General features: G+C 44.1%; 1 protein-coding gene across 1 annotated transcript in view; it reads right to left on the reverse strand.

The window, feature by feature from the left end:
• The window catches only part of LOC147707764 (trypsin I-P38-like), an 89,711-nt gene that overhangs the window by 60,071 nt on the left and 2,016 nt on the right, over positions 1–27,624 (reverse strand). The window contains exon 2 of the mRNA XM_086926617.1: positions 25,862–26,039. Coding sequence (XP_086782743.1) covers positions 25,862–26,039 — 178 coding nt within the window. The remainder of the gene's footprint in view (positions 1–25,861; positions 26,040–27,624) is intronic.

Raw genomic sequence — 27,624 nt, forward strand, 5'->3', positions numbered from 1 at the left:
GTCATAAGACAGATCACACAATTGCTAATGTTAATATTATTCAGAAATACTTACAGAGAAAGGAACAGAGAGCAAAGGCTACTTCTCCAACATCTTCTTCACCCCAGATGAACATACATCTCCTCATCCTGATTGAGCTCAAAAGTGTGACGGCTGTTCAATAAAATAATGTATTCCGATTGCAGTCTACGTGGAATATGCTCTCTGTCTCCACCTCATGGACTTTCCCATTTAAAATAATGGCAAAGCCCAAACTTTCCTTTTTAATATTTATAAGTCACCCCTACGACAAGCCTACTGAGCCCTAAAATCAGGGTCCATTATATTAAAGAGTTGGACAGGTAGTTATTAACTTTACATGTCCTAACAGTAAAAACCCTGCATTGTTGTTTATACTGTGGAAAGGCATGTAGCCCCATTGGCCAGTATAGGGTAACATGCTGAGAACTCATCAGTGCTAGCTTCTGAATGGGACTGATTGGGACAACACAATATGATACTTCAAGTCATCAAAAGAATCATTACCATCTAGTTGGCTTAGTGCAAAGCCACATTTGTTGCCCAAAGTTTTCCCCGTTTCCTATTTTTAGCCTCAAAACAGATATCTGCCCTCCTAAGGTGAGTTGTGAATGACTCTCAGGAAGGAACACAAAGGGCCTGCCATTGAAGGGGGTGTGATCTTTCCCTGGCAGGAAGGCAAAACTGGGTGTGAGCACAAAAGGCGAGTATAAAAGGGGAAGACTCCTTTGAAGAGCAAATGGTGGAGACACACGAGAGGGGCTGCTCTTTTGTTTTTGCAGACAGGTTGGAGTCGGGGACAGAGACAGGGAGGCTATTGCAAAACCTTTTTTTCTATTCAAATTTAGCCCTCAGGTAGCCACACCTCTGGGTTGGGCTGGGGAGATCCACACACCAAAGAAGTGCTCGGCCATCTTGAAGGGGGCAGAATGGTGTGTTCAGTGCTAGCTAGATGACACCCATCACAGGTAGCCATCATTAAGTGCGAGGGGGCCTGGTAGCCCATTGGCTAGATGTCACCATATCTCCAAGAGCAAAAACATGGCATAAAAGTGTCACCTGTATCACCCAGACCTCAGATCATGTCTGTACTGACAGTGGACTGAAGAAGGTCTGCCCTATTGTCCCCTCGACCTAGTAACGAGAGATTGCACCAAGACTGGACTGCAACAGCTTCTCTTTGGGCCAGCAAGGAGAGAACTGAATATGTGGTACCCTGCTCAAGAAAATGTGATCCCCGAGCCTCAGACAGAAGAGTTGGCTCTAAGAGTCAATGGACTGACTTTCTGTGGGCCAAAAAGGCCGAAGAAGCTTGCCTTGGTGAGTGGTAGCCAATAATGCCTGACTGCCACTCACAACCAACGTAAAGCCTGCGAAACCAAGACCCAACCATCATAACTTGCAGGAGAGTCGTCGGAGTGCAGTTTGGTCACCCAAGATGGAAGTTATCACCAGTTAACAGGAACTGCTGGTTTCGCTGTATCCGGAGTCCGGCAGACCCGTGGCAACTGGTGTTTGGCTGGACTTTACACTTGTTGCTTTGATAAAGCCTGACTGCTTAGTGGAGCCCAGGTTTGACCTATGCTTTGTCAAACAAATCTGCCTGGATCTAGTATAGGTAGTGAGCTTATTTCATAGTCAGGTCTCACAACCCCACCATATAATAAACTATGTTCCTCACTGATGTTAACTTACTTGAAAATAATACATACATTTGGGGAGTACATCCATTGGGGCCCAGGGCTTAATGAAGCTTTAGTGCCATTATGGGTGCCTTCACTTTCTTGATTTGTATTGGGAGATCTAGGGCCTCCCTTTGAGCCACAGAAAACGGATCCCTCACTACAGCAAGCAAATTGTTGGGATTCAAGACACACTACCCAGGAATATAAATCTGAGTAGAAAGGTGAAACTCTTTCAGTTTCTCAACATCTTCAATCAGCCAGTTACCTAAGGCATATTTCTTTCCTGTCTCCCGTCCAACAGTCTGGCCAATTGGATGCCTACCTTATCTCCATTTAAATAGGCTCTCTTCTGCATGTTTAAGACTGCAAGTTCAGCTCTATTACTATAATGCATATGCAGCAGCCCTCTAGCAGCAATGAGATTACATGTGTTTTGTTGTCTGTGATTCCCAGCCCTTTTCTGTTCTAACACCATGAAGTCTCATTCAAGTTTCTGGACTTCTAGTCTGTGGAGACGCTGATGGTTGCAGCAGGCACTATTACACATATACCTTTTAAGTGTCAGATCACTGGCATTGATGTCTGTTTAGCAGGTCTCAGTGCAACTTCAGAGTAAAAAAAACAGCAGCATCAGTCCAAATACTTGAAGATGATAATGCAAAAAAAATGATTTACTCATCAATGTTTAATCATTGTGCAGAATCGGGCTCCATAACTCCCTTAATGGTAGAAGCCGTAATATCGGTCCTTCCCAAGCCTGGTAAGGACATACGAAAGTGTGTCTCCTATCATAATATTGCACTTTTGAGTCTTTATGCAAATGTTTATAGTAAAATCCTGGCGACACACATAAATGAGATCCTTCCCTCCCTGGTGCACCCGGACCAGAGTGAGTTTGTGCATGGCCACCATATACACAACAACAGTAGAGCTACCATCCACCGGGTCAAGAAGACTTCACTTCAGAACTATCTAGCAATTATTTTGTCATTATATGCAGAAGAGGCTTTCAACAGTGTGGATTGGGCCTTGTTATTCCTTGTTATTCAGCGGATGGGTATCGGCCCTCTTTTTCTCAATATGACTTTCTGTAATTATGTGAGTTCCATGGACAGGGTAACAATCAACGAACGTACTTCACCAGATTTTAGGCTGTATAGGAGCACCAGACAGGCTTGTTCCTCACCTGCACCCATTACCCTCATTTAGCTGAAAGTAATTGTCAGTATGTTGGCCAATTTCATCCTGTATCACTAGGTTTCTCAACAGAGAAGGGTGCAAGCGGCAGTTGCGAGGGGGCTCCCTAACCACAGCTCCAAGTGTACGTCATTGGGGCATGATCAGAGACTGTTATCGTTCTAATGTGTGATACATGGACCCCTGTTAAAAGTGGTGTACTGACTAATGTGTGATCAATTCAGGAAAGTGTCCTATAGACAAGCAGTAGTATGGTTTGTCCATATCTGCCGGATGTAGCTCTCACCATGTGTCCTGTAGAGGCAGTTCTGATAACATATCCTATGATCTTCTCATCCTTTGAGGGTCCCACATTTTGTTGAAGTTCCCAATGGGGATAATCTGTCCAAGTGCTTAGCCTGGTAGGTCTGAGAGGAACTGCAGATTGCATACATTTTAGCTAGTGTGAACATGTGACCCTGTAATGTCCCTATCAGTATTTAATATTGGCCTTGTCTGTCTGTTTTGACCTCTGATGAAAAAGAGACTGTTGAGTATAATAATAAGTGACACATCTCTCTGTTTAGTGGGCACAGAGGCAAAACATGCTGTACGATATGCTCTATGCCTAAACTCTTCTGATCCTTCCTCAGTAAGTGAGTCTCCTTTAAACATATAATATCTGAACTCTGGTCCCTAAGGGTTCCCCAAATTTCCTCTCTTTTATTGGGGCATTAGGGGCCTTAACATTGAGGATGGCAATAATTGTCATTTACGTTGACATGTAGAACAATTAAACAAAAAAATTACAGGCATGTTGATCATACATAAAAACAAAGAAAAGCAGTAGTGAGTCTCCATTCAATACCTGAGTTTTTAAAAATCTTTATTTATTGATATTTTCAGTTATACATTACAGACATCAGTTGATTTACACATTGTGTCATAGCGTCTTGTCTTAAAGAAAAACAAAAATTAGGCTTCTTGCTTTCCATAAATCACGCATCTACGACATTATTATGGCATGCTAGTTGTTCCATCACACTTTAGCTTCTCACACAGATATCATGCGATTCTGTGGTACCACTCTACGTGGTACACGGGTCATTTTTTAACAGTGTTCTGGCGCAGAGGCTTTGTTCACGGATCACAATTCACTATTTCTAAATATCATCAAATTGTTGAGTGCGCGTCTCTTTTCCTCATCAGTTCCTATACCCTGTAGGTAACTTTTGAAAAGTTCCACTATGTCTCAGGGCCTGGAACTGGGTGGGAGTAATTCTGCATATATACTGTTTTGCTCCTGACATAATGTCATATATTTATTTAAATTTAGGGGCTCTTTCTCTTCCCCATCTGTATGCTACTCTGCGTTTCGCCATTAGCAATCCTAACGCAATCAGCTTTTTGATCTGCCCTTCAATCTTATTCAAGTAGCCTAATATCCCCACCACCGGGGTCAGGTCAATTTGTGTCTCTGCCATTCCATTTAAGGCCATTCCCACTTTCTCCCAGTAGTTAACTATAGCAGTACATGGCCAGGCCAAATGCAGGAAATCTGTACCTTCTTGACCACACCTATCACAAGCGTCATTTTCCCTCAATTTAAATCTATACATTCTTGCAGATTAGTACATTCTGCGTAGAAATTTAAAATGCATAAATCTCAATCTGCTGCTAGCTGTGATTCTCTCTGTTTGCTGACAGCAGTGTGTCCGTATCTCATCTGTTAACGGGAACCCAAATTCCTGTTCCCAGCCTGCTCTTGCCCGCCCAGTGTTCATTGCTCTCTTTCCAATAGTTGCTTTATATGTTTGCGATACTGCATGGCACGGCCCATTATGTAATAACAGGTGTAGTGGCAGCAAAGTGGGAGGATCCTTCAGGAACAGTGGTGTGGCTGCTTTGACATCTTGTCTAAGTCAAATGTATAGGAAGCAGTCCATTATGGTGGGATTTTCCCCCCCAAAGAAGATGTCCTCACATTTAAATTCTCCTTCCTCGTACATATCTCCCCTTTGTGTGCATTCTACTTTTTAAATGCAAACATCTGCATATACCCTCATGCATAACTGAGAGGGCCTGCTGGTGTATTTCGCACATACAGCGTGACATCATCTGCATATAACGAGACTAGCACTGGCCTGGTTGGGCAGTTCAATGCATGTGCTTTATGGTATTGTCAAAGCGTAGCCGCCAAGGGCTCCGTTACAAGCGCAAATATGATAGGGGGCAACCCTGTCTCGTTCCCCTGGTTATTTCGAAAGCTAGAGTGTGCACCCCATTTATTAGTAACCTTGCCTTTAGCTTGTGATATAACAGCTTCGCCCATGCCAGATATCCTAGCGGAAATCCCATGTGCGAAAACAGCCCTAATAAGTATTCCCATTCAAGAGAATCAAATGCTTGTGTAGCATCTAAGATGAATGCCGCCGCCTTTTTGTCTGTGAAAATAGTGTGCGTAAGTTATGAGATGTGGCTCTACCTGGCACAAATCCTGTCTGGTCCGGGAAAATCAATTTCTACATTAACAGTCTCAGTCTATTAGCTAGAACTTTGGCTAGGAATTTGGCATCACAATTGATATGGGATAAGGGTCTGTATGAATCTGTGCGGTTGGGCGCCTTTCCTCGTTTCAGAAGCGAGACTATGAGTGCTTTTTGGATCGATTCTGGCAGTATCCCAATTTATGCAGCCTCGCCATACATTTTTTTCAGGAGTGGGGCCAAGATTTCTATGAACGTTTTGTAAAATTCAGTCGTAGGGCCGTCGGGTCCCGGGGCCTTCCCGTTACCCATCTGCATTACGGCTACTCTAATTTCTTCTTCCTCCAGATCAGCAGTCAGGAATTCCCTATGCGCATTGCTTAGCAAGGCTAGTTCTATCTTCTCAAGGTATGTCCCTGTTTCTGCTTGTATAGAGTTACGCTAGGTATATAGTGTTGTGCAGTGTGCAGGGAATGCATTTATAATATCTGTTGTGTCTCTGTGCACTGCCCCATCCTCATCCATGATTTCTAATATGTAGTTAGTGTCTAATATGTAGTTAGTTAGCTCTGCTACTGCTTTACCTGGCATTTCCCCTCTGCCATATCTCCCAGCTTCGTAGTATTTCCCACAGAACTGGCTTTCTCGCTCCGCGATGTCTTGATACTAGGTGAGTGTTTCCCTGATACCTGCTAGTGAGGAGTTTGTCTTGGACGCCTGCGTCTGTCTTTCCTGATCCTTTAGTTTGGCTTCCAGTTGGAATAGAGTCTTCCTAACGTCCCTTAAAATGCCACCTGCCTTAGCTAGGGAGATCCCTCTTACAGTAACTTTTAGTGCTTACCAGACCGTGGCTAAAGAGGGTACTGAATCTATATTGTTCCTGAGAAACTCCTCTATTTTTTGTTCAAATTCCGTCTTAAAGGCCAAGTCTAGCAGTGCAGTGGAAGGTAGTCACCATGCAATATATCTATTTCTATCTTCCGGAGGGATCAGGTGCATATATACAGGGGAGTGGTCTGAATATGTGCATGCCAGGTGTTGGGTGGGAGTGATCTGTACAGCCATCCCCTGGGAGATTAACCAGACTTCACGCCTTGAAATGTTCCTTCCGCCAAGTTCGGGGAGCAATGCTGCCACTGCATCCACCAGTTGATACTCAGCTACAATCTGCTTTGTTTGACAATGTGCTTTAGTATAGTGATGTGGCTGAGGATGTGAGCGGTCTTGGGCGGGACATTGTGTGAGATTAATGTCACCTTCCCATATTATATGCATGGAGCCTATATTTACAATCAGTCCTCAGACTTTGATGAAGAAAGCTTCATCGTCAGTGTTGGGGCAATAACAGTTTATTAATGTTACAGACTGCGAAGCCAACCTGCCCCAAGCTATGCAGTACCAACCTTGTGGGTGACTTACCGCTCCCTCTTTGACATATGGTGTGTTCTTTTTTATGAGTATGGCAGTTACCCTTGAATATGATGAGTATGAAGAAAAATATCTGTATGAAGCCCATTTCGAGGCAAACATAAATGTGTTTGAGGGAGTTGTGTGAGTTTCTTGAAACATAGCAATATTCACGTGAAGTCTGTCCATGTTGGCTAGTAGATGTTGTTTATTTTGCGGATCTCCCTAGCCTCTTCCATTCCAGGTCAGTGAGCCTATACCCGCTGATTGACTTTGGCTATCACTGTTAGGTGACATTGTGCTGTATTAGTGAGTCCTTTTGAACCAGTATTGTGTATGCGCTGAAGTTCATTACTTGTTGGACCTCATGCCTTCTTATGTTTTGTGTTCATAGTTATCTCTACATATCCCATAACCCCCTCCCACAGCGCCTCCCCAACTTGTTGTGTAGCGCGCCCTCTCACCTCAAATACCCCTTAACAGATATGCAAATTAACTGCTTTGTTGCTTTTTCTACATCATTCTTATAGCATTTGTCCCACAAAATTATGCACATAATACATTTTGACTGGTAGTTATAGTAGCTTGGGACAGCAGCCTTCTTATTGGCATGGTTTACAAACTTTACAGCAGTTGCATAGTTAACCAGCAAAACATTCAACAAACCTCCTTCACGAGGCTGGTTAGAACAAATAGGTTTCCTCCTCCACATTGGGAGAGATAGGGGGATCTCCCTTTGGGGGTGTGTTCTCTGGGGGGCGAGGCTGAACCTCCTGCAGGAGAGTGCCCAGGGTTTAACAGTTTAGTGTCTGTATACTTTTACTTTTATCACTTTGATTCAATTTGTACTGTATATATGGCTACATCAAGTTCCCGTGTGAAAAGAGTTCCCGAAACTGGTGTCAGGCGCTTATCATATACCACCCATTGTCACATCAAGGCATTTTTTTTTTGTGCACGTCTGTCTGGATGTAGCTTATACGCGTAAGAATATGTGGTTAGTGCTCCTCTTCATGTTGGGGCGACGATCCTCTGCTAGTTAAGGGTAAGTGTTCGGCGAGCTTGGCTTGTCTCAGGATTGTTCCCAGAAATTCTGCTGCTTGCTGCGGTGTGTTGCAAAAGTAAAATATACTGATATTGTGTTGTTTTCAAATATTATTGATCTTATTTCCCTAGCCTTACGTAGTGCTGTGTTGCGATCTCTATAATTTAATATCTTTGTGATTATGGGTCTTGGCGGATGTTTTGGCGGCAACGTTCTATGCGCTCTCTCCACGATCAGCAGGGGGAAAAATTCTTCTCTGCCAAAGCCGGTGATGAGCAATCTTTCTATGTATTCCTCCATTTTCCTCGTGTTGGTGAACTCTGGAGGTCCAATAATTCGTATGTTGTTCCTTCTGGATCTCGCTTCCAGGTCTTCGTTCTTTGCTGCTATCACCTTGAGTAATCTGTCCATGTCTGTGATTTGACCTTTGCACTGGATGTGATCATCTTCCAGTGCCGATATTCTGTTTACTGCTTCTCCCAGCCCTCCGTCTAGTTTATCTAATTTCTGCGTTAAGGAGTCCATCCTGGTGCACATTCCGTCCATTTTGGCTTCTATTGAGGAGAGGCTTTTTTTCATTGTGATCAATAATGATTTTAGCTCCACATCCTCTGGGGTTGGTGCAGTTTGATCGGTCCCATCTATTTCTGGTTCTTGTGCTTGTCCTCAAGGCATTTTGCGGACCTCAAACGGTAGTTTGGCTTGTTTGCCATCAGTTTGGCCCATTATTACCTATGTGACAACAGTGTTGCACTGGGCAGCTATAAGTTTTGCCCATTATTACCTGTGTGATCACAGTGTTGCACTGGGCAGCTATAGTTGTTTGCGGTGCTCTGCTTCGCCAGTTGCGGCCCTCTCAAGCAGTTAATGAATAATAACGAATCAGCGAGCTCCTCACCTGACCTATTCAGTGGCTAGTTCTGATGGCGTGTGTATGTCACGTTATTGCCGCACAACTGCCTGAATTTGGCGATCTAGTAGAGATGGTTCTTGCCACAGCACTTATTTACAGCCCCTCTATTTGTTTCAATGTGTTGTGCTCTCTGCATTTAATTGAGGGCCATGCATGGCTGCAAACTCCGTCTCACGGCTGCGAATTCTGCCTTTTTTTTAGCACAGCACTAGAGCGTCTTTGCAGTTCCGTAGTCCGCGTGTTGGGCACCTTTTACCGCTTTTCTTTTGTTTTAGCCCAGTACGCTGTTCATTAGGCCCCACTTCGGCCTTGTTTTTATTTAACAAAGTGGCAGCTGTGTCCTGTGCAGAATTATTCCCCCCTCGGCGTGTTTCTCTTGATAACGCTTTGCGGTGTCTTGTATTTTTTTTGTGTGGCTCCCCAAAACATGCGGCGCAACTGCTTGTTATAACTACTCGATGTTTCTGGAGAAATGGGTGCAGCAGCGGTGAACTGTTTGGTTTGCGCCGTCTGTGGTGGAGGCAGCGTTCCACGCTCCCCTCACTTCTGCCGCCACACCTTACTCATTTTAACGTATTGTCTGCAGTTGTGCTCCGGTGTCCAGTCGATGCAGTTTCAGCGCCACCACATACCATTGCACCTCAATTCGTCTGATGGAAGCACCCGTGGTCTTGCCTGCTGTTTTCCCTTGTCTCCGGCGGCTCACATAGCCTCTTGTTGGCCTCCGGCATGCCGTGACATGTCGCAGCGGATTTCTCGGCAGTACTGCTCTCGCAGCAGCTGTTGGGTGGCTCCTCTGGTGCCTCACCCCTTCTGTTATCTCCTCCATCATTTTACATTAGTACGTTTTGACCAGACGCAGGATATTTTTGGATGATTTCCTCGGGCTGACAGAGCCTCACTACAGTGCGGCCATCTGGTTAGCCCACCCCCTAGTGGCCCCTCCATTACCTGAGTTAAACGGAATCAGCCAAGAAACGCCTACACCAAAATAAGCAGGGGGACAAGTTCAGACCTCCTATGAGATTGCAGTTCTAGGCATAATGTTATCCCTATCACCACCTGTTGGGGAGAGGATCCCTTTTCCACAGCCTGGTCTAGGGAAGCTCTGTAGAGCCCTCCCCACCACAAATCTGACCAGGAACATACAATTTACTTATCTTGCCTTTTGCGTTTATTAAAATCACTGACCTCCATTAGCAGCCTCATCAAAATAACCAATCAGCTGGTCCTTAGTAAGGCCGGGGATCTCCGCCTGGAGCCATGGACTCAATGGCCAAACAGGAGCAGAGTGGCAAGAAGAGGAAACCTGCAATCCAAACAGGACATCTTTCCTCTAAGGGGTGATTAGAACAGGGACATATCACCAACTACCGCTGTTCTTGATCCCCAGAGTTACACCCAGCATCATGACGACGCCTCGGGTGGCTCCAGCCAGCTCCATCATACCTCTTTGACACCATACCAGAAATACCTTTCTGCTGAGAAGATACCGAGGAGTCATTACATTTGAGGAGACCTAACAGGGGACAGCCTGTAACTGCTCCATAACATGGTGGGGTTTGCCACCTATTTTAAATGCAATACCAAAGGGGTAATTTCAATGATATTTGATGCTGTCCTCTGTCAACGTCTAAGTGATAGCACTGAACACTGCTTGGCGCTGCAGAGTTGTTGGTGCAGCATTCTGGTATATAGGGTAGGTGGGTAAACAACCTTTACAACGAAACATTTACCACGCACTACCATTACGACGCAACTTTTACAACGCAAACCATTACAACGCATTGCGCTGGGGCGCGCTCTAGGATAGGGAATATGTTTAATGTACTATCCAACACCTTCCCTACCACGGGGACTGGAGTTGGAATAGTAAATTAAACTATTCACTATCCAGCGCCCCAAAGCACTAAGCGTTGTAAAGGCATGCGTTGTAAAAACCGCGTTGTAAAGGCATGCGTGGTAAAAGCATGCGTTGTAACGTCATACATCTGGGTAGGTGTGATCTTGAAATAGCACACACCTCTCTTGATTTTTTCAAAACCTTTTTTTTTCCAAAAAGTAATGGAACTTGATCAGGATATCTCTATGTTGCAGATGTCACACATGCATCTAAGTTGAAGTAATAAATGTCTTCAATCAGGCTGTGTATCCTCAAATATTCCCTTGGTGACAATTTTACAGGCCCTACAGCTTATCCAACTTTGACCTGAGCTGTCAATCCCCAACAATATTGAGTGTGAAAGTGTCCGGCTGTTGGCCCCCCAATGTGTCCAGTCAAGCTGTGGCATTCAGGATACATTGTCTGATACACAAAAAGAGGGATGATGAGCGAAGGAAGAAGGTCCATTACCCGTGCTCCCAAGGTAATACATCTTAATCACTAGAGAGTAACTGTCCTATGAGTAGGTGCTAACCCATGTGGCAGCATGAAGTATAGGTGAAGTGCAACAGTAGTTGACAAAAAACGTCTATCTTCATCAATGAGTAAAGGTTTGATGCAGACGAAATCCTCCAAATTGGAGAGTTGCCCTCACATACCCGTTAATGTGTCATGCTTCATCATTGATCATCGTCAGGGTGGCGCTGCAGTCCTCCACGGACCACACTAGACGCTCTTTGGCAGAGATATTTTGTTAGATGAATGCCGTAGTGGTGAGGGCGGGTGTGTGGGAAGTGTGCAGGTGAATTAAAAATAAAGTAACGGTGCCCTAGGTAGTATTTGTTCTTGGGTCGGTTCGATACAGTTAAACATAGACAAAAAAAGAACTCATATACCCTGCTTTGAGTGAGGAGGGTTTGTTTGTTCTTACAAACTGAGTGAGTAGTGATATAGGTTAGTAGTCAGGTTGACATGTTTCACGCATCATTGGTCCCTAATGGATCCTATGGCGTTTCATCAGGACCATGAGAAGTTTGGAATAGAAATATGTAGCAAAGGGGGTTTGAGAGAAACATACAATACACCTTGTTGTGGTAACCTGATTCAGGTGAATGGTCTAGGCGTATTTGAAACCAATTGGTATCGACCATTCCTACGTATAGATCCAAACTAAAGAAATAGAGAGATAAATGTAAAAATAAAACTGAGTGAGTTAGTGCTGATATCGCTACGACGGTAAGCAATGTCACAGATTAGTCGATATCGATTCAACCCCTGTCAGAATTCTATACACGTTCGTAGCAGACTAAATGTATCATAATATAATGGTGAATTCTCAGTGGAGAGTAACTCTGACAGCATTGTAACACCCAATAGTGACCCAGGGTGCACGAACACAGGTACTCAATCGGTGATGTAAAGCACGAACCTTACCACTAAGCATGAGCGAATTTTGCGAATTTGCGAGCTCGCAATCCGCAAAATCCGCGAATTCTCGCGAATTTGAGGATTTTTTTTTGTGTTCGCAAGGATTTCTGCCAGTTTGCGAGGGTTTTGTACAAGTTTGCAATTGCGAACTTATATGTCGGCTCGCAACGGTCGCGATTATGTTGTTTCTACCTCTGGTTCATCATCACAGGTTCCCAGCACCCTCTGTTTCACCCCTGCCACCCTCTGTTTCACCCATGCCACCCTCTGGTACATCAATGCCACCCTCTGGTTCATCATCACTGTAGATTATGGGAGGAAAAAGCAAGCACACCTGCCCTGCTTCAACTGACATGAATTAATTTGGGGTTGATTTATTAATGTGTCACTGTTTTAAAATTCCAGTCTGGCACCTGCTTCCTTATCTGTAATTTGCTTTCTGTTGCAGTGCAATTTTTTTTTCCAGGACCTTTGTGGCCTACTTGTAGCTATTCTATGAGCCTGCTGTGAGGGTCAGAGCAGGGTCATACAATTGTTGCAACTAGCAACTGAACTCTGGAGGGGCCCCAGTCAGGAAGCACTACAGGGAATTGTTACTAATGATGAGTTTGAACTTTTGAACCTGCTGAATGCTTTCACTTTTGCAAAACTCGTTTTTCTGCAGAACAGCATTACAGCAACTGTAATGCCCCAAACAAGCTTACTTGTGAAAGTTGATTTCTAATCCAAAAGTGATCCAAAGAAAGTCAAAAGGCCTCAAATCCAAAAAAGTGCAGGCAAATGTCAACCTGAGGAGTTATTCTGATAAAAATCATCATTTTCAGAAGGTCTATGCTGCTTGCTAGTGGATTTCTTGTGCAGAATTGCAATTTTTGTAATTTCGCAAGTGCAAGATTGTTGCTGCCCGCCGCACCTACATGTTCACAATTGCAAACTTACACCGCACGCCTCAAAATTGTATCACCAAGAAAAAAAAATCCGCTGCGTGCAAATTTGCGGATTTTCGGTAAATTTGCGAGCGTTCGCGGATTGCGAATTTACCGAAAATCCGCAAAATTCGCGAGCGGAACGGATTTTCCGCCCATGCTTACTTACCACAAATATTATCCGGGGATGCTTCAACGGCGGGAGATGCAGCTCAGAAGGTTACCTTGAGTAAAAAAAAGGGGGAGGAAGCAACAAGGGGAAAGTGGGAAGGGTTTTGAGCCAAAATCACTCCCGGGGCCCGAGCTTAATAATAATAAACACATTTATAAAGCGCCTGGTTACACTAGGCGAGTGTGTCCCACGCTGCGGTACAAACTTCCCTCAACAACTACAACCTATCCTACAAAGAGTGACTATCCAGAGGGGAAAAGATGAGTTTTCAGATTTTTCCGAAAGGTGACTTCCGAACCCTCCAGCTGGAGCCTCAGGGGGAGTTAGTTCAATTTCTGTGCGGGCCAAAAAAAGGATGGAGCAGCCTCCCATCCTTGCTCTCTTAATGGCAGGAATAAACACATTTATAAAGCGCCTGGTTACACTAGGCCAGTGTGTCCCGCGCTGCGGTGCAAACTTCCCTCGACAACTACAACCTATCCTACAAAGAGTGACTATCCAGAGGGGAACAGATGAGTTTTCAGATTTTTCCAAAAGGTGACTTCCGAACCCTCAAGCCTGAGGCTCAGGGGGAGTTAGTTCCATTGCTGTGCGGCCACAAAATGGAAGGAGCAGCCTCCCATCCTTGCTCTCTTAATGGCAGGAATACACACATGACCTGTCCCACTTGATCTGAGATGGCGGGTTGGAGAAAGGAGAGTAAATAGATCAGACAGATATGAGGGGCCCATCCTTTGAATGATACGGTGACAAACGCACAGTGCCTTGAACAAGACTCTCTCCCTAATCGTCAACCAGTAGAGGGAGACCAACGCCCTCTTAGAAGAGGCGCTCCTCAGGAGCATAAGAACCAGACGAGCTGCTGCATTCTGGATACCTTGGAATCTTTGCATGCATTTAGCAATAGCACCCAGGTAAAGTATGTTACCATAATCAAGGCGCGATGTCACCAGTGCATGCACCATGGTCTTCCTGGCTTCAGTAGGCAACACATCCAAGGTTTTCCGAAGGCCCCGCAGAACTCCACAACAGGCACCTGCTACCCGCCTGGTATGGTGCTCAAAGGAAAGCTTAGTGTCCAGCCATATCCCAGGTTCTTTGCCTGAACGCAGGGTGTGGGGATGGGCCCAAGACTCTGGGGCCACCATGCCGATGACCACACTGACGGAGTGTTCCCTATCACAAGCATCTCAGTCTTATTGCCATTAAGTTTCCGGCAGTTATTAGCCATCCACAATGCTAGTTCTTGCATGCATGCCACGAAGTTGGAAGCTGCCGTGTCCTGTGCCAGTGTAAGGGAAACCACCAGTTGAGTGTCATCAGCATAGGACACAACCATAATTCCGTATTTTCTGCAATCTCAGCTAAAGGAGTGACATAGAGATTGAACATCCCTGAGGCACCCCCTGTTTAAGTTTGATGACTTTGGAATAGTGGTAGCCCTGCCTCACCTGAAAGCTGCGCTCCGACAGGAATGATTCCATCCAGCTCAAAGCACTGCCAGACACACCTCCTTACCTCAGACAGTGCAACAGAGTATGGTGGGCAACAGTATCAAAGGCGGCGCTTAAATCAAGCAGAAGTAAGGCCGCCGTCTAACCTGCATCCGCATATTTCCTAATGGTTTCAGTGGAAAGTAGCAGGGCCGATTCCGTCGAATGGAGGGCCCGAAAACCGGACTGAGTGGGATGAAGGAGATTGTATTTCCCGATATGCACTGTAAGTTGCGTATTTATAAACTTTTGCGAAGTAAGGAAGTAAGGAAATTGGACACAAATTATCAAGATGGTCTCAGCTAATGTGCCGTTTCTTAGGTAGTGGAAGGACCACTGCTTCCTTCCATCTTACTGGCACCATTCCTGCCATAAAGGATAACTCCAAGAGGTGTCTGATACACAGCTCAAGAGTTTCAATACTCCCTCTAAGCACCTTGGGGGCGGCAGGGTCTCTAGGAGAACCTGACTTGACACTGATGCATATTTTTGTTAAGAGCTCTGGAGGGGGAACGGCGAATTTATCAATACATTCTATCTCTAGAATGTGCCCAGCTCCCCCCGAGGTCTCATGGCCTACTCGAGCAGAGTCTGGGTAGGTGGAGTTAATCTTCTCCACCTTATCAGCAAAGAAATCCGCCACACGGTTGCATGACTCCTCTGAGCCAGCTGCTGGTGCTGCCATTGTCGCTACGGAGGATATTTCTTTGTAAACCCTGAACAGTTCCTTTGAAGAGTTTTCCGCCGCCCCAAATCTTTCCTGATAGTAAGATGCCTTAGCCATTCTGATGCGCACATAATAGCTCTTCAGAGTGACTTTATACTCCCTCCTCACCTGGGTCGAGAAGTCTTTCCTCCACCACCTTTCTAGGCGTTTATACTCTTCTTTAGCAGTTCTCAAGGCGGTGTTATACCAGGGAGCAGATTTTTGTACTCTTCCCGGCATTTTTAGTGTCCAGGGAGCGGTGCTATCCAGTGCCTTCATATTACGCCTAATCCAAGTTTTCGCATGCGCCTTCAGCATCTGAGCCCCCGGCAGCCCACCCTGGGAGAGGGCATTGTTAAACTTCTCCTGAGAGAAGCCAGCCCACTTCCGGTGTGCTATTTTCATCTTTGATTTCTCCTGTACCTTTACCCGGGCAACCTCACCGCAAAAGGAACTAGGAAGTGATCTAACCATAAAACAGGAAGCGGTGGGATCACAACTATGGCATCCCAATTAGCAAAAATAGGGTTGAGTAAATGGCCCAGTTGATGGGTGGGGGAATCAGATTTTAGCATAAGTTGTGGAGTAGCCATTTCCTGACATAACTCATGAGCCCCTACGTTCGTTGCACCATCAAAATGCAAACTGAGATCGTGAAGCACTAAGAGTTTTTCGTATCGAAGTGCTGGTTGTGTAAGACATTCTATCAAGCTAGGTGAGAAGCGAGTGGGATGTCCAGGGGGACTATAGACCAGGAGCCCTTTCAGGATGTAATTCGTGGCCACCCCAATCGTAAAAAGACCAGCCTCATTATCTGCAATAGCGACCGGCTCGAGAGAACATTGGATGGTGTGTTTAGATATGATTGCCACCCCTCCTCCTCCGCTGGAACGCCTATCTACCCAGGTGATCGCATAACCACTGGGGAGTGCCTCGAGGATTTCAGACGCAGAGTCCTCATCCAGCCAAGTCTCAGAGAGGAACACCACATCTACCTGACCATCTAAAAGCTGATCGTAGATCTCCATTCTGTGCTTCCTAAGTGATCTACAATTCAGAAGGCAGCTGTTCAAAGGTGAGCTCGCCTCCTTCACCACCCTCCCAGCGCTAGGCCTAAAAGAGCAGTACCTGCAGTCCCAACTTTTACTCCCTCCCTCAATGCTGTGCCTACATGATGAATAAAACATAACGGTCCGTTTTCTATAACGTCACTAGTTTATTATTTATTTATTTCACTAGTCACTTTCTTTTTACTTTTTCGTTTCTCAGAACCACTTTTTTGTGCCTATACAAAATGTGCAATAAAAAACAATAACAATGACATATATTCACTATACATATTTACAATTTTTCAACTCATCCACTCCAAACTTAGACTAGTCAATTCATCCTACAATCACACATACACATGCATAACACATAAAACAATAAAGTATGGCCCTTTGCCAACAAAAACAGTTTGACGTACAATTCATGTACCCTAATAGATCCCAGAGTGTGACTATATTACATAGACATATATAGTTAGAACCTAATTTCTTAGTATCCTAACATAGTCCTTCTAGCCTTATTATTGACGCAGGGCCAAAATAGACCTATTTTGGCCCTGTGTCAATAATAAGGCTAGAAGGACTGTGTTAGGATACTAAGAAATTAGGTGGGATGATGTGTCCTCACTATTCAAATGTTTGTTTTATTTTTTCCCTTTCTAACATTTTTTATAGGTTCAGCTAATTGAGATTCTATATGTTTAATTTTGAACTCTGTTTTCATTGTTTATTCTTATTTCATCAGACCTGATAAAGTATTATTGCATTGTGTATTTTTATTTTTTTCGTCTTGAGAGACATTGTTTGTGTATATGATTTTTCTTTTTGTGTTGTATTAATGAACAAGGAAAATAAAATAATAAAAAAAAAAAAATTACCATCAGGTCAATTCCCCTGATTACACAGGAATTGTAACCCTATTAGTGAATATGAAAAGCAGGCATCTTTCCTTAGATCCAACCTATTGGACCATCACTATCCACACAGGATGATACATTAGGCCTATAAGAGAGCTAAGAACCATCACAGAGACAGCCTTTTAGAGAGTAGAGAAAAACCTCTTACTGATACACTGGCATGTTACAACTTTCACTCCTACCTCCAATAAAATACAGAAAGCCATCAAAAACACTGGACGATCCTTAACACAGGAAACTTTGCACCTGGACCATGACCTCTTTTTGCTCACAAATGTGCACAAAATCTTAAGAATCTTCTTGTACATACTCCCCCTCTGTTCAACAAATAACACAACCCACCTTGTGGGGTCTTCCACCAGTTGAAGGTCATTTCCCCTGTGGGTCGTGTTCTTTATGCCCCTTTACAACAACAATGAAAATCATAAACCTGGGCTTACAAAGACCTTGGCAACAAAAACGACACACTAATTGTAATACCAAAAATTGTGTCTGTTTGATTACATGCCCTTGCCAACTTAGGGGCCCATTAGGATGGCGGGCGGATTGCCCCCGCCAGGCTAGCGGTAGCCACCGCCGGCCTCGCGGCGGCAATCCGTCCGCCATCCACACTGAAATGACCCCCCGCCTCATTAAGATGGCTGGGGGGTCCACGGTGGATGGAAAGACCACCCGCCGCTTTTCCGCCCCGGTTGCTTTGCGGCCGGGATGGAAAAGGTTTGATATGGCTGGCGGTGTCTATTAGACACCGCCAGCCATATTATGATGGGCCAAAACAGATGCCGCCACGGCAAGGCATGCGGTCTTCACTTCAGGGGCCCTCTGCGGGCCCCCGGAGTGAAGGAAAGGTGGGGGTGCACACGGGGGGGTACCTCTAGTACCCCCCTGCATTTGCATTAACGAAGCCTGTCGCTTTGTTAATGCAAATGCATTTGTGCATTTAAAGCATTGTGGCGGGCGATGCTGAGAGCACCGCCCGCCACAATGCTAAAAATGCAGGATGCGCGCGCCACAGTGGCGGACGCATCCTAATTTGTGTTGCGGGCCTGCCGCACCTATGGCCCACGGTCCCTTTTGCACCACGAAAGTCCGCCCGCCATCGTAATCGGCCCCTAAGTTATGACTACTAGACCTGTCAAAATAAGGATTAGCGAGCATTGCAGCATGATACGCTGCAAAATAACTAACACTAAGATATGTTCTCATTTCATTGAAGAACACCACACACCCCACAGTTTATGTCGGACTAATTTTGAATCCAAGCAGAGCTGGACAGCTAGAACCTTGTTTGCACAGGAACAAAGCTGGGCGTTCCATTTAAAATCAAACACCCAGGGATTGAATGATGATATACCGTAGGCGGAATTCATCGAGTGACTCGTTCAACTTTTTCTATATGCCATTGTCCCTAGTTTACACTGTTCAGGGCTATGTGTACATTTGCAACACTAACACATGCCTTAGACTCCTGACAGTTTATCTCCACTCTGGCATCAGGCACCAGTGCACCGATCCCAGCACACACATGAGGCATTACTCCTATCTGATTTTAAATCCTTGCCTCTGTTACAACCTTCTGATGTGGGGCCCTGCTGTCCTCCTGAGCTTCAGAGTCAGTGATACTTGACCAAGTAATTATTCCCACTTTTCTTTAGTTCATGACTCCCACCACTCCCCATCAGCTCTCACTGTTTTCTCCACCCACCAATTTAGTGGATGTTGTCAATAACGATTAAATGTTGGGCCTCCTTAGTGAATACCTACATTTGACGCCAGCTTCTGGCCACTGCTACCACATTTTAATAATGGCCGCCATAGTTTCCTCTAGGCTCCACTGGTGTTATATGGCCCTTAGGGACATTGTCGACATTGCTAAGTTGGCATGAGCTTTGCTGCCATGATGCTGCTTTTGCACACTTTACTACATGACCTTGTTTTGCAAGACCCTGTTTGCTCCTTTTACATGAGAACGGGCTGCTTTTTGTGTTCTTTGCCTTTCCTGGAGTCTAGTCTGAAAACGATGTGCAAGGTAGATAAACAATGCCACTTGTTATTCTGTTCTGGTCAGTCCCTAGCACCTAGACATAACATGCTAAACACAGCTGCAATGCTGGAGACTTGTGCTTTGATATTAAGGGGTTGCATGTTGTTTTAACACAATTGGAGACAGCCTTTCCATGGAGAAGAGCTCCGCTTTTCCTATGATGTAAAACTTACATCCAGGATTTTAAGTATGGGGTCTGCTGTCAAAGCCCAGAGATCTTCACTTATATAAATGAACTTCTTCCAGCCAAGGGGAGGGTGGTTAGGCCTTATTGTCCTTTTTCCACTGTCTTTATATAATGACTTCCCCCTTTGAACTCTATGGAATTGTAACAGTGCCAACAGTGTTGAGTTTATGCATTTTGCTGCTGGTAGTGGCTTGTATATTGTATTGTGGAGCGCAATAGTTAAAATAAACATTTTGAACTATTTCAGTGACTCTGCTAATTCTTATTGTGGACAAGTATGAGTGACTGAGTGAAAGAGTATGTCTTGCTCCCACGATTCCTGAGAGAGCCAGGAGTGTTGTGTTCTGGGTTGTATAATCATTTGTAGCTTTGTGATATTTGTTGGAGAACGAATGACACACTATAGCTAGTCGTTTTGGGGATTTTGGGTACTGAGGAGGTAGGTTGGTACACCCCTTTACACTGAGGTCTATGTGAGTACATTTTTGACTTACCTGTTTAGAAATTTAGGAACAAATTCCATAACCCCTTCGATGCTCATGACGGAATGGTTCCGTCATGAGAATCGGTTGAGCTGCGCTCATGACAGAACCATTCCGTCATGACCACACCCATTAACATTAGGGCTCAGCACCGATGATGAATCTGGGCAGCAGCCAAGGTGTTAAGCTCCAGCCCCTGGAGTGATTTTGGCTCAAAACCCTACCCACTTACCCCTTGTTCCTTCCTCCCCCTTTTTGTTCTCAAGGTAACCTTCTGAGCCGCTTCTCCCGCGGTTGAGGCATCCCTGGATAACATTTGGGGTAAAGTACGCGCTTTACATCACTGATTATGTGCCTGTGTTCTTGCACCCTAAGTCTCTATAGGGTGTAACAATGCTGTCACAGTTGCACACCGCTAAGAATTCACCGTTATATTATGACACATTTAGCCTGCTGTGAACGTGTATAGAATGCTGGCAGGAGTTGAATGGATATCATCTAACCTGTGACATTGCTTACCGTCATATCGCTATCAGCACTATCTCACTCAGTTTTATTTTTTATTTCTCTATTTCTTTAGGTTGGATCTATGCGTAGGATTGGTTGATACTGGTTGGTTTCAGATACGCCTAGACCACTCACATGAATCAGGTTACCACAACAGGGTGTATTGTATGTTTCTCTCGAACCTCTTTGCTACATATTTATATTCCAAACTTCTCCAGTTCCTGATGAACTGCCATAGGATCTATTAGGGACCAATGAGGCGTGAAACATGTAGCCCTGACTACTAACCTGTATCCCTACTCACTCAATCAGCAAGAACGAATGAACCCTCCTCACTAAAAGCAGGGTATATGAGTTCCTTTTTTGCCTGCTTTTAACTATATCGAATGGACCCAAGAATAAATACTACCTAAGTCACTGTTACTTTATTTTTAATTCACCTGCACACTCCCCACACATCCGTTCTCACTACTGCGGTGTTCCACTAACAAAAGATCTGCACCAAAGAGCCCTCTTGCAAGGCCTGTGGGAGACTATTGCGCCACCCCCACGAGGAGCATAACGCCCTATGAAGAAGCATGACACCTTAACGGGTGTGTGAGGGCAACTCTCCAATTTGGAGGATTTCGCCTTCATCCAACCTTTACTCATTGATGAAGATAGATGTTTTTGTCAACTACTGTTGCTCTTCACCTATACTTCACGCTGCTGAATGGGTTAGCACCCACTCATAGGAACAGTTACTCTCTAGTGAATAAGATCCAGGATGCATTGGTACACAGAATCTATATCCGTGTGTAATTTTTGTATCTTTGAGCGTAGGTCAGCTCTCATGTTAGATATTGTTTTGTTGAAGTTGTGACGTACTTTGTCCCGCAATTCCACCTTGAATGTGTGGAGGCTCTTCACCAAATCTTTCTTAGTTAAAGCCATGATATTTGCAATAGTGAGTGTTTAATGCGCCTAGTCTATGCAGGTACGCAGAGAGGGTACCTTTTGCTGTTTTCTTCTTTTGCGGCATGCAGAGGTTCACTGGAGTCTGTGCTCTGCTTGAAATGCTAGACGGGGTCAACCTGTATCACCATAAATGTGTAGCAACAAAGGCCTTCCTAGGCCACAGTCAGTTGCATGAGGGGAAAGGCATCACCAAGTAGCTCCTCCGCTCATAGTACCCAGGGACCTTGAGTTTGCACATTGGACAAACAGTACTACCATAGGTATGCCATATTTAGGGCCCACCTGGTCTGCAGACAATGGGTGCCCAGCATCACCCAAGGCCCCACTGCTCATGGGGCCAAACAGCTATCCATCCCATTTACCCCACCAACGGTAGGGACCCCTCAGCCCAAGCCCAGGGATCACCCAAACTATATATGAATTAGGCCAAGTCTGCTCCATCTTGAGAAACCATGTGGTCACTAGTCCTGCTTATAATGAGGACACCCAAGTCAAGGGGCCACAGCGCCCACCTTTGCAACTCCAGGTGCCCCCTCCAGACTGCTGATAAATTGTTGAAGCCATTATTTGCAAGGTGGCCCCATCCAGAGCCGCCACTAACCTGCGACACTCCACATTTGAGCCATCTGCCAGGATGGGACTCTTGGACCACTCCTCCTCTGCAATGCTCACCAGGTCAAAGACACTCCATATGATATTATTCCCTCCCAACAGGGAGCTCCAAACCCCACTCTATAGGAGCTCCCCAAATTTATGAGGCAAAATGCGGATAAGGCTAGGTGGGACAAGAAACTGAGACGAGGAGCATCCAGCTACTCTGCTATCCAAGCAGCGCCATGCAAATACATTTTAACTGCTATGACCACATCTAATAGAGGTAACTTTTAGTCTGTTTCATGTACTGAATTCAGGCTATAAACTGGGAGCATCACTTCCTGTTCTCTATAAAAGTTTGAATTAACTTTAGGACTTAAAGCTGGATCCCACCTCAGAACATTGTATTGTAAAAAAAGTCCTAAGTAAGGGTAGCAACAGGGAAAATACCCTAATCTCAAAGTGTCTTTGTGTGACAAAGTGTGATTGTCACTAGAACAAATGATTCATGGTAAAAGTTCTCTGCAACCACTTTCAAAGACTTAAGGAGAAAGTCCTATAAAGAACCTAAAACTATTGGAGGATTCCAAGGAGGATTTAACCCCTTGAAAAATGCAAAGCCCTTAAAAATACGAGACATAAGGTATTCAGGTATATGCAGATCACTCGAAGGTGATCTAAAAGCCTTAATAACTGACCACTGTAACCTTAAGATACCCACTGTAAAAAACTGCAGAACATTTTCAGGAGAAGAGTTCACTTGAGAGAAACAGACACCATCTGCTAAAGAGAGATCAATGATGATTGCACAATCTTCTAGTGGACTCCCTCCTGGATGCCTGAATAGAAAGCGGGACCAGCAATGACAGCCCTAGATTTAGAAGTTCTGACATTTCATCCTCCACACAAATAGCCTAATGTGCCGATAGATGGTTAAGAAAAGAAGGTATTAATGTAGAGGGGAGGAAACCAAAAAAAATATTACTTCTTTAGCTACTGATAAGACAAGCTGCAATGGAAATCATGGTCTGTTTGGCAGCGGGGTATAGCGAGAATTACTTATGCCATTTCTCTATGATTCTTTGCTAGGACATTAGGAATTAGGGGCATTAGGAGAAAGGCATGAAGCAAAGACTTTGGATTATTGCTTAGCAAAACATCTATGCAATTTCTAGAAGATCCTGGAACCTTGAGTAGAAAGCCAGAATTGAATTTTGACGTTTTATAAAATGTCCACCTTAAGAACACATTTTGCGTGCTCCAAGATTAGCAGATGATCTAAATGGGCCCATATAGTCGCGTAGTAACGAACATCTTCTTATGACTGAATATTACAAATGGTCAGTTGTTAAAGCCCAGTGGCAGAGGCCTCTTTGGTCCGAGGGCCTGGATATACACCACACAAAGACCCTGACATGGCATCGGGTAAGGTGCGCAGAGACCACAATATTAAGGATATGTTAATCTCCAAAGGGCATAAGGGAGAAAAAGTCAAGAGAACATAAAGATCTGTCAGATCCTCACCTAAGAGGATGGTGGAGAAGATGTGCCAGTCACCACGTACCAAGACAACTTACAGAGCTTCTTTAAAGAAATTAAAGGAGAGATAGGCATGGTCCAAGACGCAAAAAAACTAAATGACAGAAATCAGGCAGGATATGAGCGCACTGTGTGCCAGATTTGACGATATAGAACATACCTTAGACCGGTCGGAAGAACTACACTACATTGACAATGGACTGATGTGATTAGAAGACCAGTTTGTAGAAAGAATGTGGAAACAGGAAGACCTTGCGAACTGAATCAGAATCAGAGGCCTACTAGGTGGGGAAGAAGGAGCCAATATTCAGAGCTTGATCCAGAAAATGTTACATCAAACCACAGTCTGCTCCTTTCAGGTTGCATTGTACTCATAGGGTTTTGACTCTGGGCTCCCACTGAAAAGTCCCCTGATATGCACCGATTAGAGTACCTTTATTGGAAAAGAAGTGAGAAATGATGGCACTCGTCGACCCCAGGAGGTGATCGAATCTGACTGACAGAAGTTGAACATCTCACAAGTTCTGGCAGCCTCCACACTAAAAAGATAAAGGGAATTGCAGCAACTAACAAAACTCCTGCCTAAACACAAAATCCAGTATCAATGGGGATGCCACTTTTCCCATATTCGCCTGGAATGAAGCCAAACATTTTGCAAAAATGTTGGCGGAAGCACAGCAAGTTTTAGGGCTACAAGATGACCTACACCCCAATGATGAGAAGGGCCGAAATAAATGCACAGGGCAGTCAATGACAAATGGTGCACAGTAGGAAACAGAACACTATGGCAATGATAAAAGAGATTGAGGAAGCTAAAAAGGAGGCTCTTCAAGAGGTGGGAAGGCTTTGGAACCCGCCTTATGAACACCCCAATGATGAGAAGGGCCAAAAAGAAATGCACAGGGCAGGCACTGACAAATGGTGCACAGCAGGAAACAGAACACTATGGCAATGATAAAAGAGATTGAGGCAGCTAAAAAGGAGGCTCTTCAAGAGGTGGGGAGGCTGTCCTATGAACATAGATGCAGTCACAGATCCAAGATTGAGAGGTCCGTAACCTACATATGATAGGGAAGAGAATAATGCCTCAGAGAGCATACTGAGAATGGCATTGATGGGGAGGCGGGGTAGAAGGATTAGGGAGGAACTTGATAACCATGATAGGCAATGGTAGGAATGCCTATTGGTAGGAAAGGTGGGGAGAGGGGAGGAAAGGGGAATGAAGACTTTCTTATTGGGGATTTGTTTACCCACACAAGAGGTACAACGCATTTCAAAACTCAAGGAAATTGGAGGGTGTTTCAGGGAGAACACTCGCACTGGGTGGACTATGTTGTAGGGGGTCCATTAGATACACTAAGATTTGCACTATTAAAAATATGCCTTTGCCAAAAACTAATATGAATTTTTGGTCCGGGCAAGGTTCAAGGCAGTTGAGCAGTCATCATAATTCTTTCAAGAAGATCATAATAAAAACATCTCATTTCTGAGTTAGCAAACATAAACTTAGGATCTCCATTATGTGGCTTTCCTTCTATTTTGGCATGTAATAGGAGTTGCTGGTTGTCATTATTGATAGCTGTTGCTTGTACAGTCATATCATGCCATGTCATTAGGACTGAGTCTAATCCACAATGTATACCCTCAGTACCCAAACTACTGCTCCACCTTGTAGGGGGTTAGTTGAGACAGGGACAGAGAGACTCATATGCTCTATTTTGTCAGGAAGGGGATTAGTAATCCATCTTTCTAGCTCGACTCAGGTGCTAAACCTTCGGTGGGGAGGTGGGAGGTAGATGTAGTTGTGATTTATTTCACAGCCCAGATTTCTAAATTGGTTAAGATCAGTGGTTATTCGGGACTGTTTAATATTATATCATTTTATGTTTTTCCTTTTTAAGATTTGTAATTATTTTGGTGGTTGTACTCATAATTTGCACATGATGATAATGGACAGTTTGTTGAACAGCTAGAGTATGCCACATAATGTAAGTCTAAACAAAATATAAAACAATTTAAAATACATTTTATGCAATCACAGTAATAACCAAGCAATGCAATCGACTTAAATACTGGCTCCTTTTACCATCTTCAGGCCATGAAGGAGCATTAATAAATGCTACATTTCAGAAACTATGTGAATGAAAACATGTGACAGATAGATGGTTTTTAATTCTTCTTTTAAACATACTAAGACACTACATATTTCAACAAATAGAGGATTGAACAGAAGAAGAAAGACACTCACAGGCCCATACAATGTGCAGCTGATAGAATCCAATTCTGATTGATCAGGGATCCCCCACAAGAGTAGGTCCCATCCTCTTTCTGATACTCCAGGAAGACCTGCCAAGGTTTACTTTTTCGTGGACAGTTGTAGCCATTGACAATATCATTGATATCTTCGACCTTTGTCGGGTAGGCAGCTGTAAAATGCAAAGTAAGAGAATTTGAAATGACATGGGACAGCTGTTCTCAGGAGTCTGATTTACAAACATTTTATTGGATTCTGATTCAACTCAAGTGAGTAAACATGTGCCATTTGAAAGTGATTCGTCAAATGAGAATTTGCAAACATTAACTTCCCAAGCAAAAGTTATGGATGAAGAATATAAGCAAGAATCATCTTGTTGTGATGGGTGTACCCAACATGAGCGTTTCGTGGTGATGGTTGGAAATAAATGTTAGGGAAGTGACAATCATCCACAATGTTTTACTTTGGGAGTATTTTCAATACATTAACAATAACATTTTACACCAACTTTGAGCAATTAATTCACAATCAAATTCACAGTTAAAAACCCACCTAGGCCACCATATTTACTGGTCGTTAAATAGGAGACCTTCCACTACTTTGAAAAATATTTTCCAGAAGAAAAAAATGTGGGAGACTATTGCGCCACCCCCACGAGGAGCATAACGCCCTATGAAGAAGCATGACACCTTAACGGGTGTGTGAGGGCAACTCTCCAATTTGGAGGATTTCGCCTTCATCCAACCTTTACTCATTGATGAAGATAGATGTTTTTGTCAACTACTGTTGCTCTTCACCTATACTTCACGCTGCTGAATGGGTTAGCACCCACTCATAGGAACAGTTACTCTCTAGTGAATAAGATCCAGGATGCATTGGTACACAGAATCTATATCCGTGTGTAATTTTTGTATCTTTGAGCGTAGGTCAGCTCTCATGTTAGATATTGTTTTGTTGAAGTTGTGACGTACTTTGTCCCGCAATTCCACCTTGAATGTGTGGAGGCTCTTCACCAAATCTTTCTTAGTTAAAGCCATGATATTTGCAATAGTGAGTGTTTAATGCGCCTAGTCTATGCAGGTACGCAGAGAGGGTACCTTTTGCTGTTTTCTTCTTTTGCGGCATGCAGAGGTTCACTGGAGCTGGTGCTTTTTTCATTTAATTTCTAACCACTACCCAGTGGTTGTTCTGTGTGCAAAAATTCTTCTGATTTATGGTTAGGTATTCATTTTGAAAATTACAATTTTTGAAAATCTCTAATGAATAGTAACTTTATTTTAAAAAAAAGACTCAGGAGTAAGACCAAGACCCTTAAAGTTGCTACTTTCTTCCAGAGTCAGGTTTAAAGAATTCCACATGAAGTTACAATTCTCAGTAAGATGCTACAACACCCCTTCCAGGATCCTACCTCCTTACTATCTGAAACCTCCAATAACAACAGCCCGAATATACTGTGGGTATAGGCATCAATTAGGCACAGGTGCAGGCTGCCTTCAAGTAGCACCATTTATCATTCCGCAACTAAGCACAAAGTCTCTGAAGCACTACATTCATTTGGGTGACAATGTTGCAAGTCCATGCAGAAGACTTGTGTACAGGTTTTAGTGTCTCCTCCCAGTTGAAGATTTTACCCTGCTTTTATCTGCTGGTTGACATTTCAGTTTTAGCAGTGCAGCAGTTACTGTTCACACACATAACCTCATAGTGGTGTATTCTTTTTCTCTGTGGCCCCAGCACTGGAACAGGGACTGGTGAAA

The sequence above is a fragment of the Lissotriton vulgaris genome, chromosome 6, assembly GCF_964263255.1.
Source record: "Lissotriton vulgaris chromosome 6, aLisVul1.2, whole genome shotgun sequence".
Classification (NCBI taxonomy): Eukaryota; Metazoa; Chordata; class Amphibia; order Caudata; family Salamandridae; genus Lissotriton; species Lissotriton vulgaris.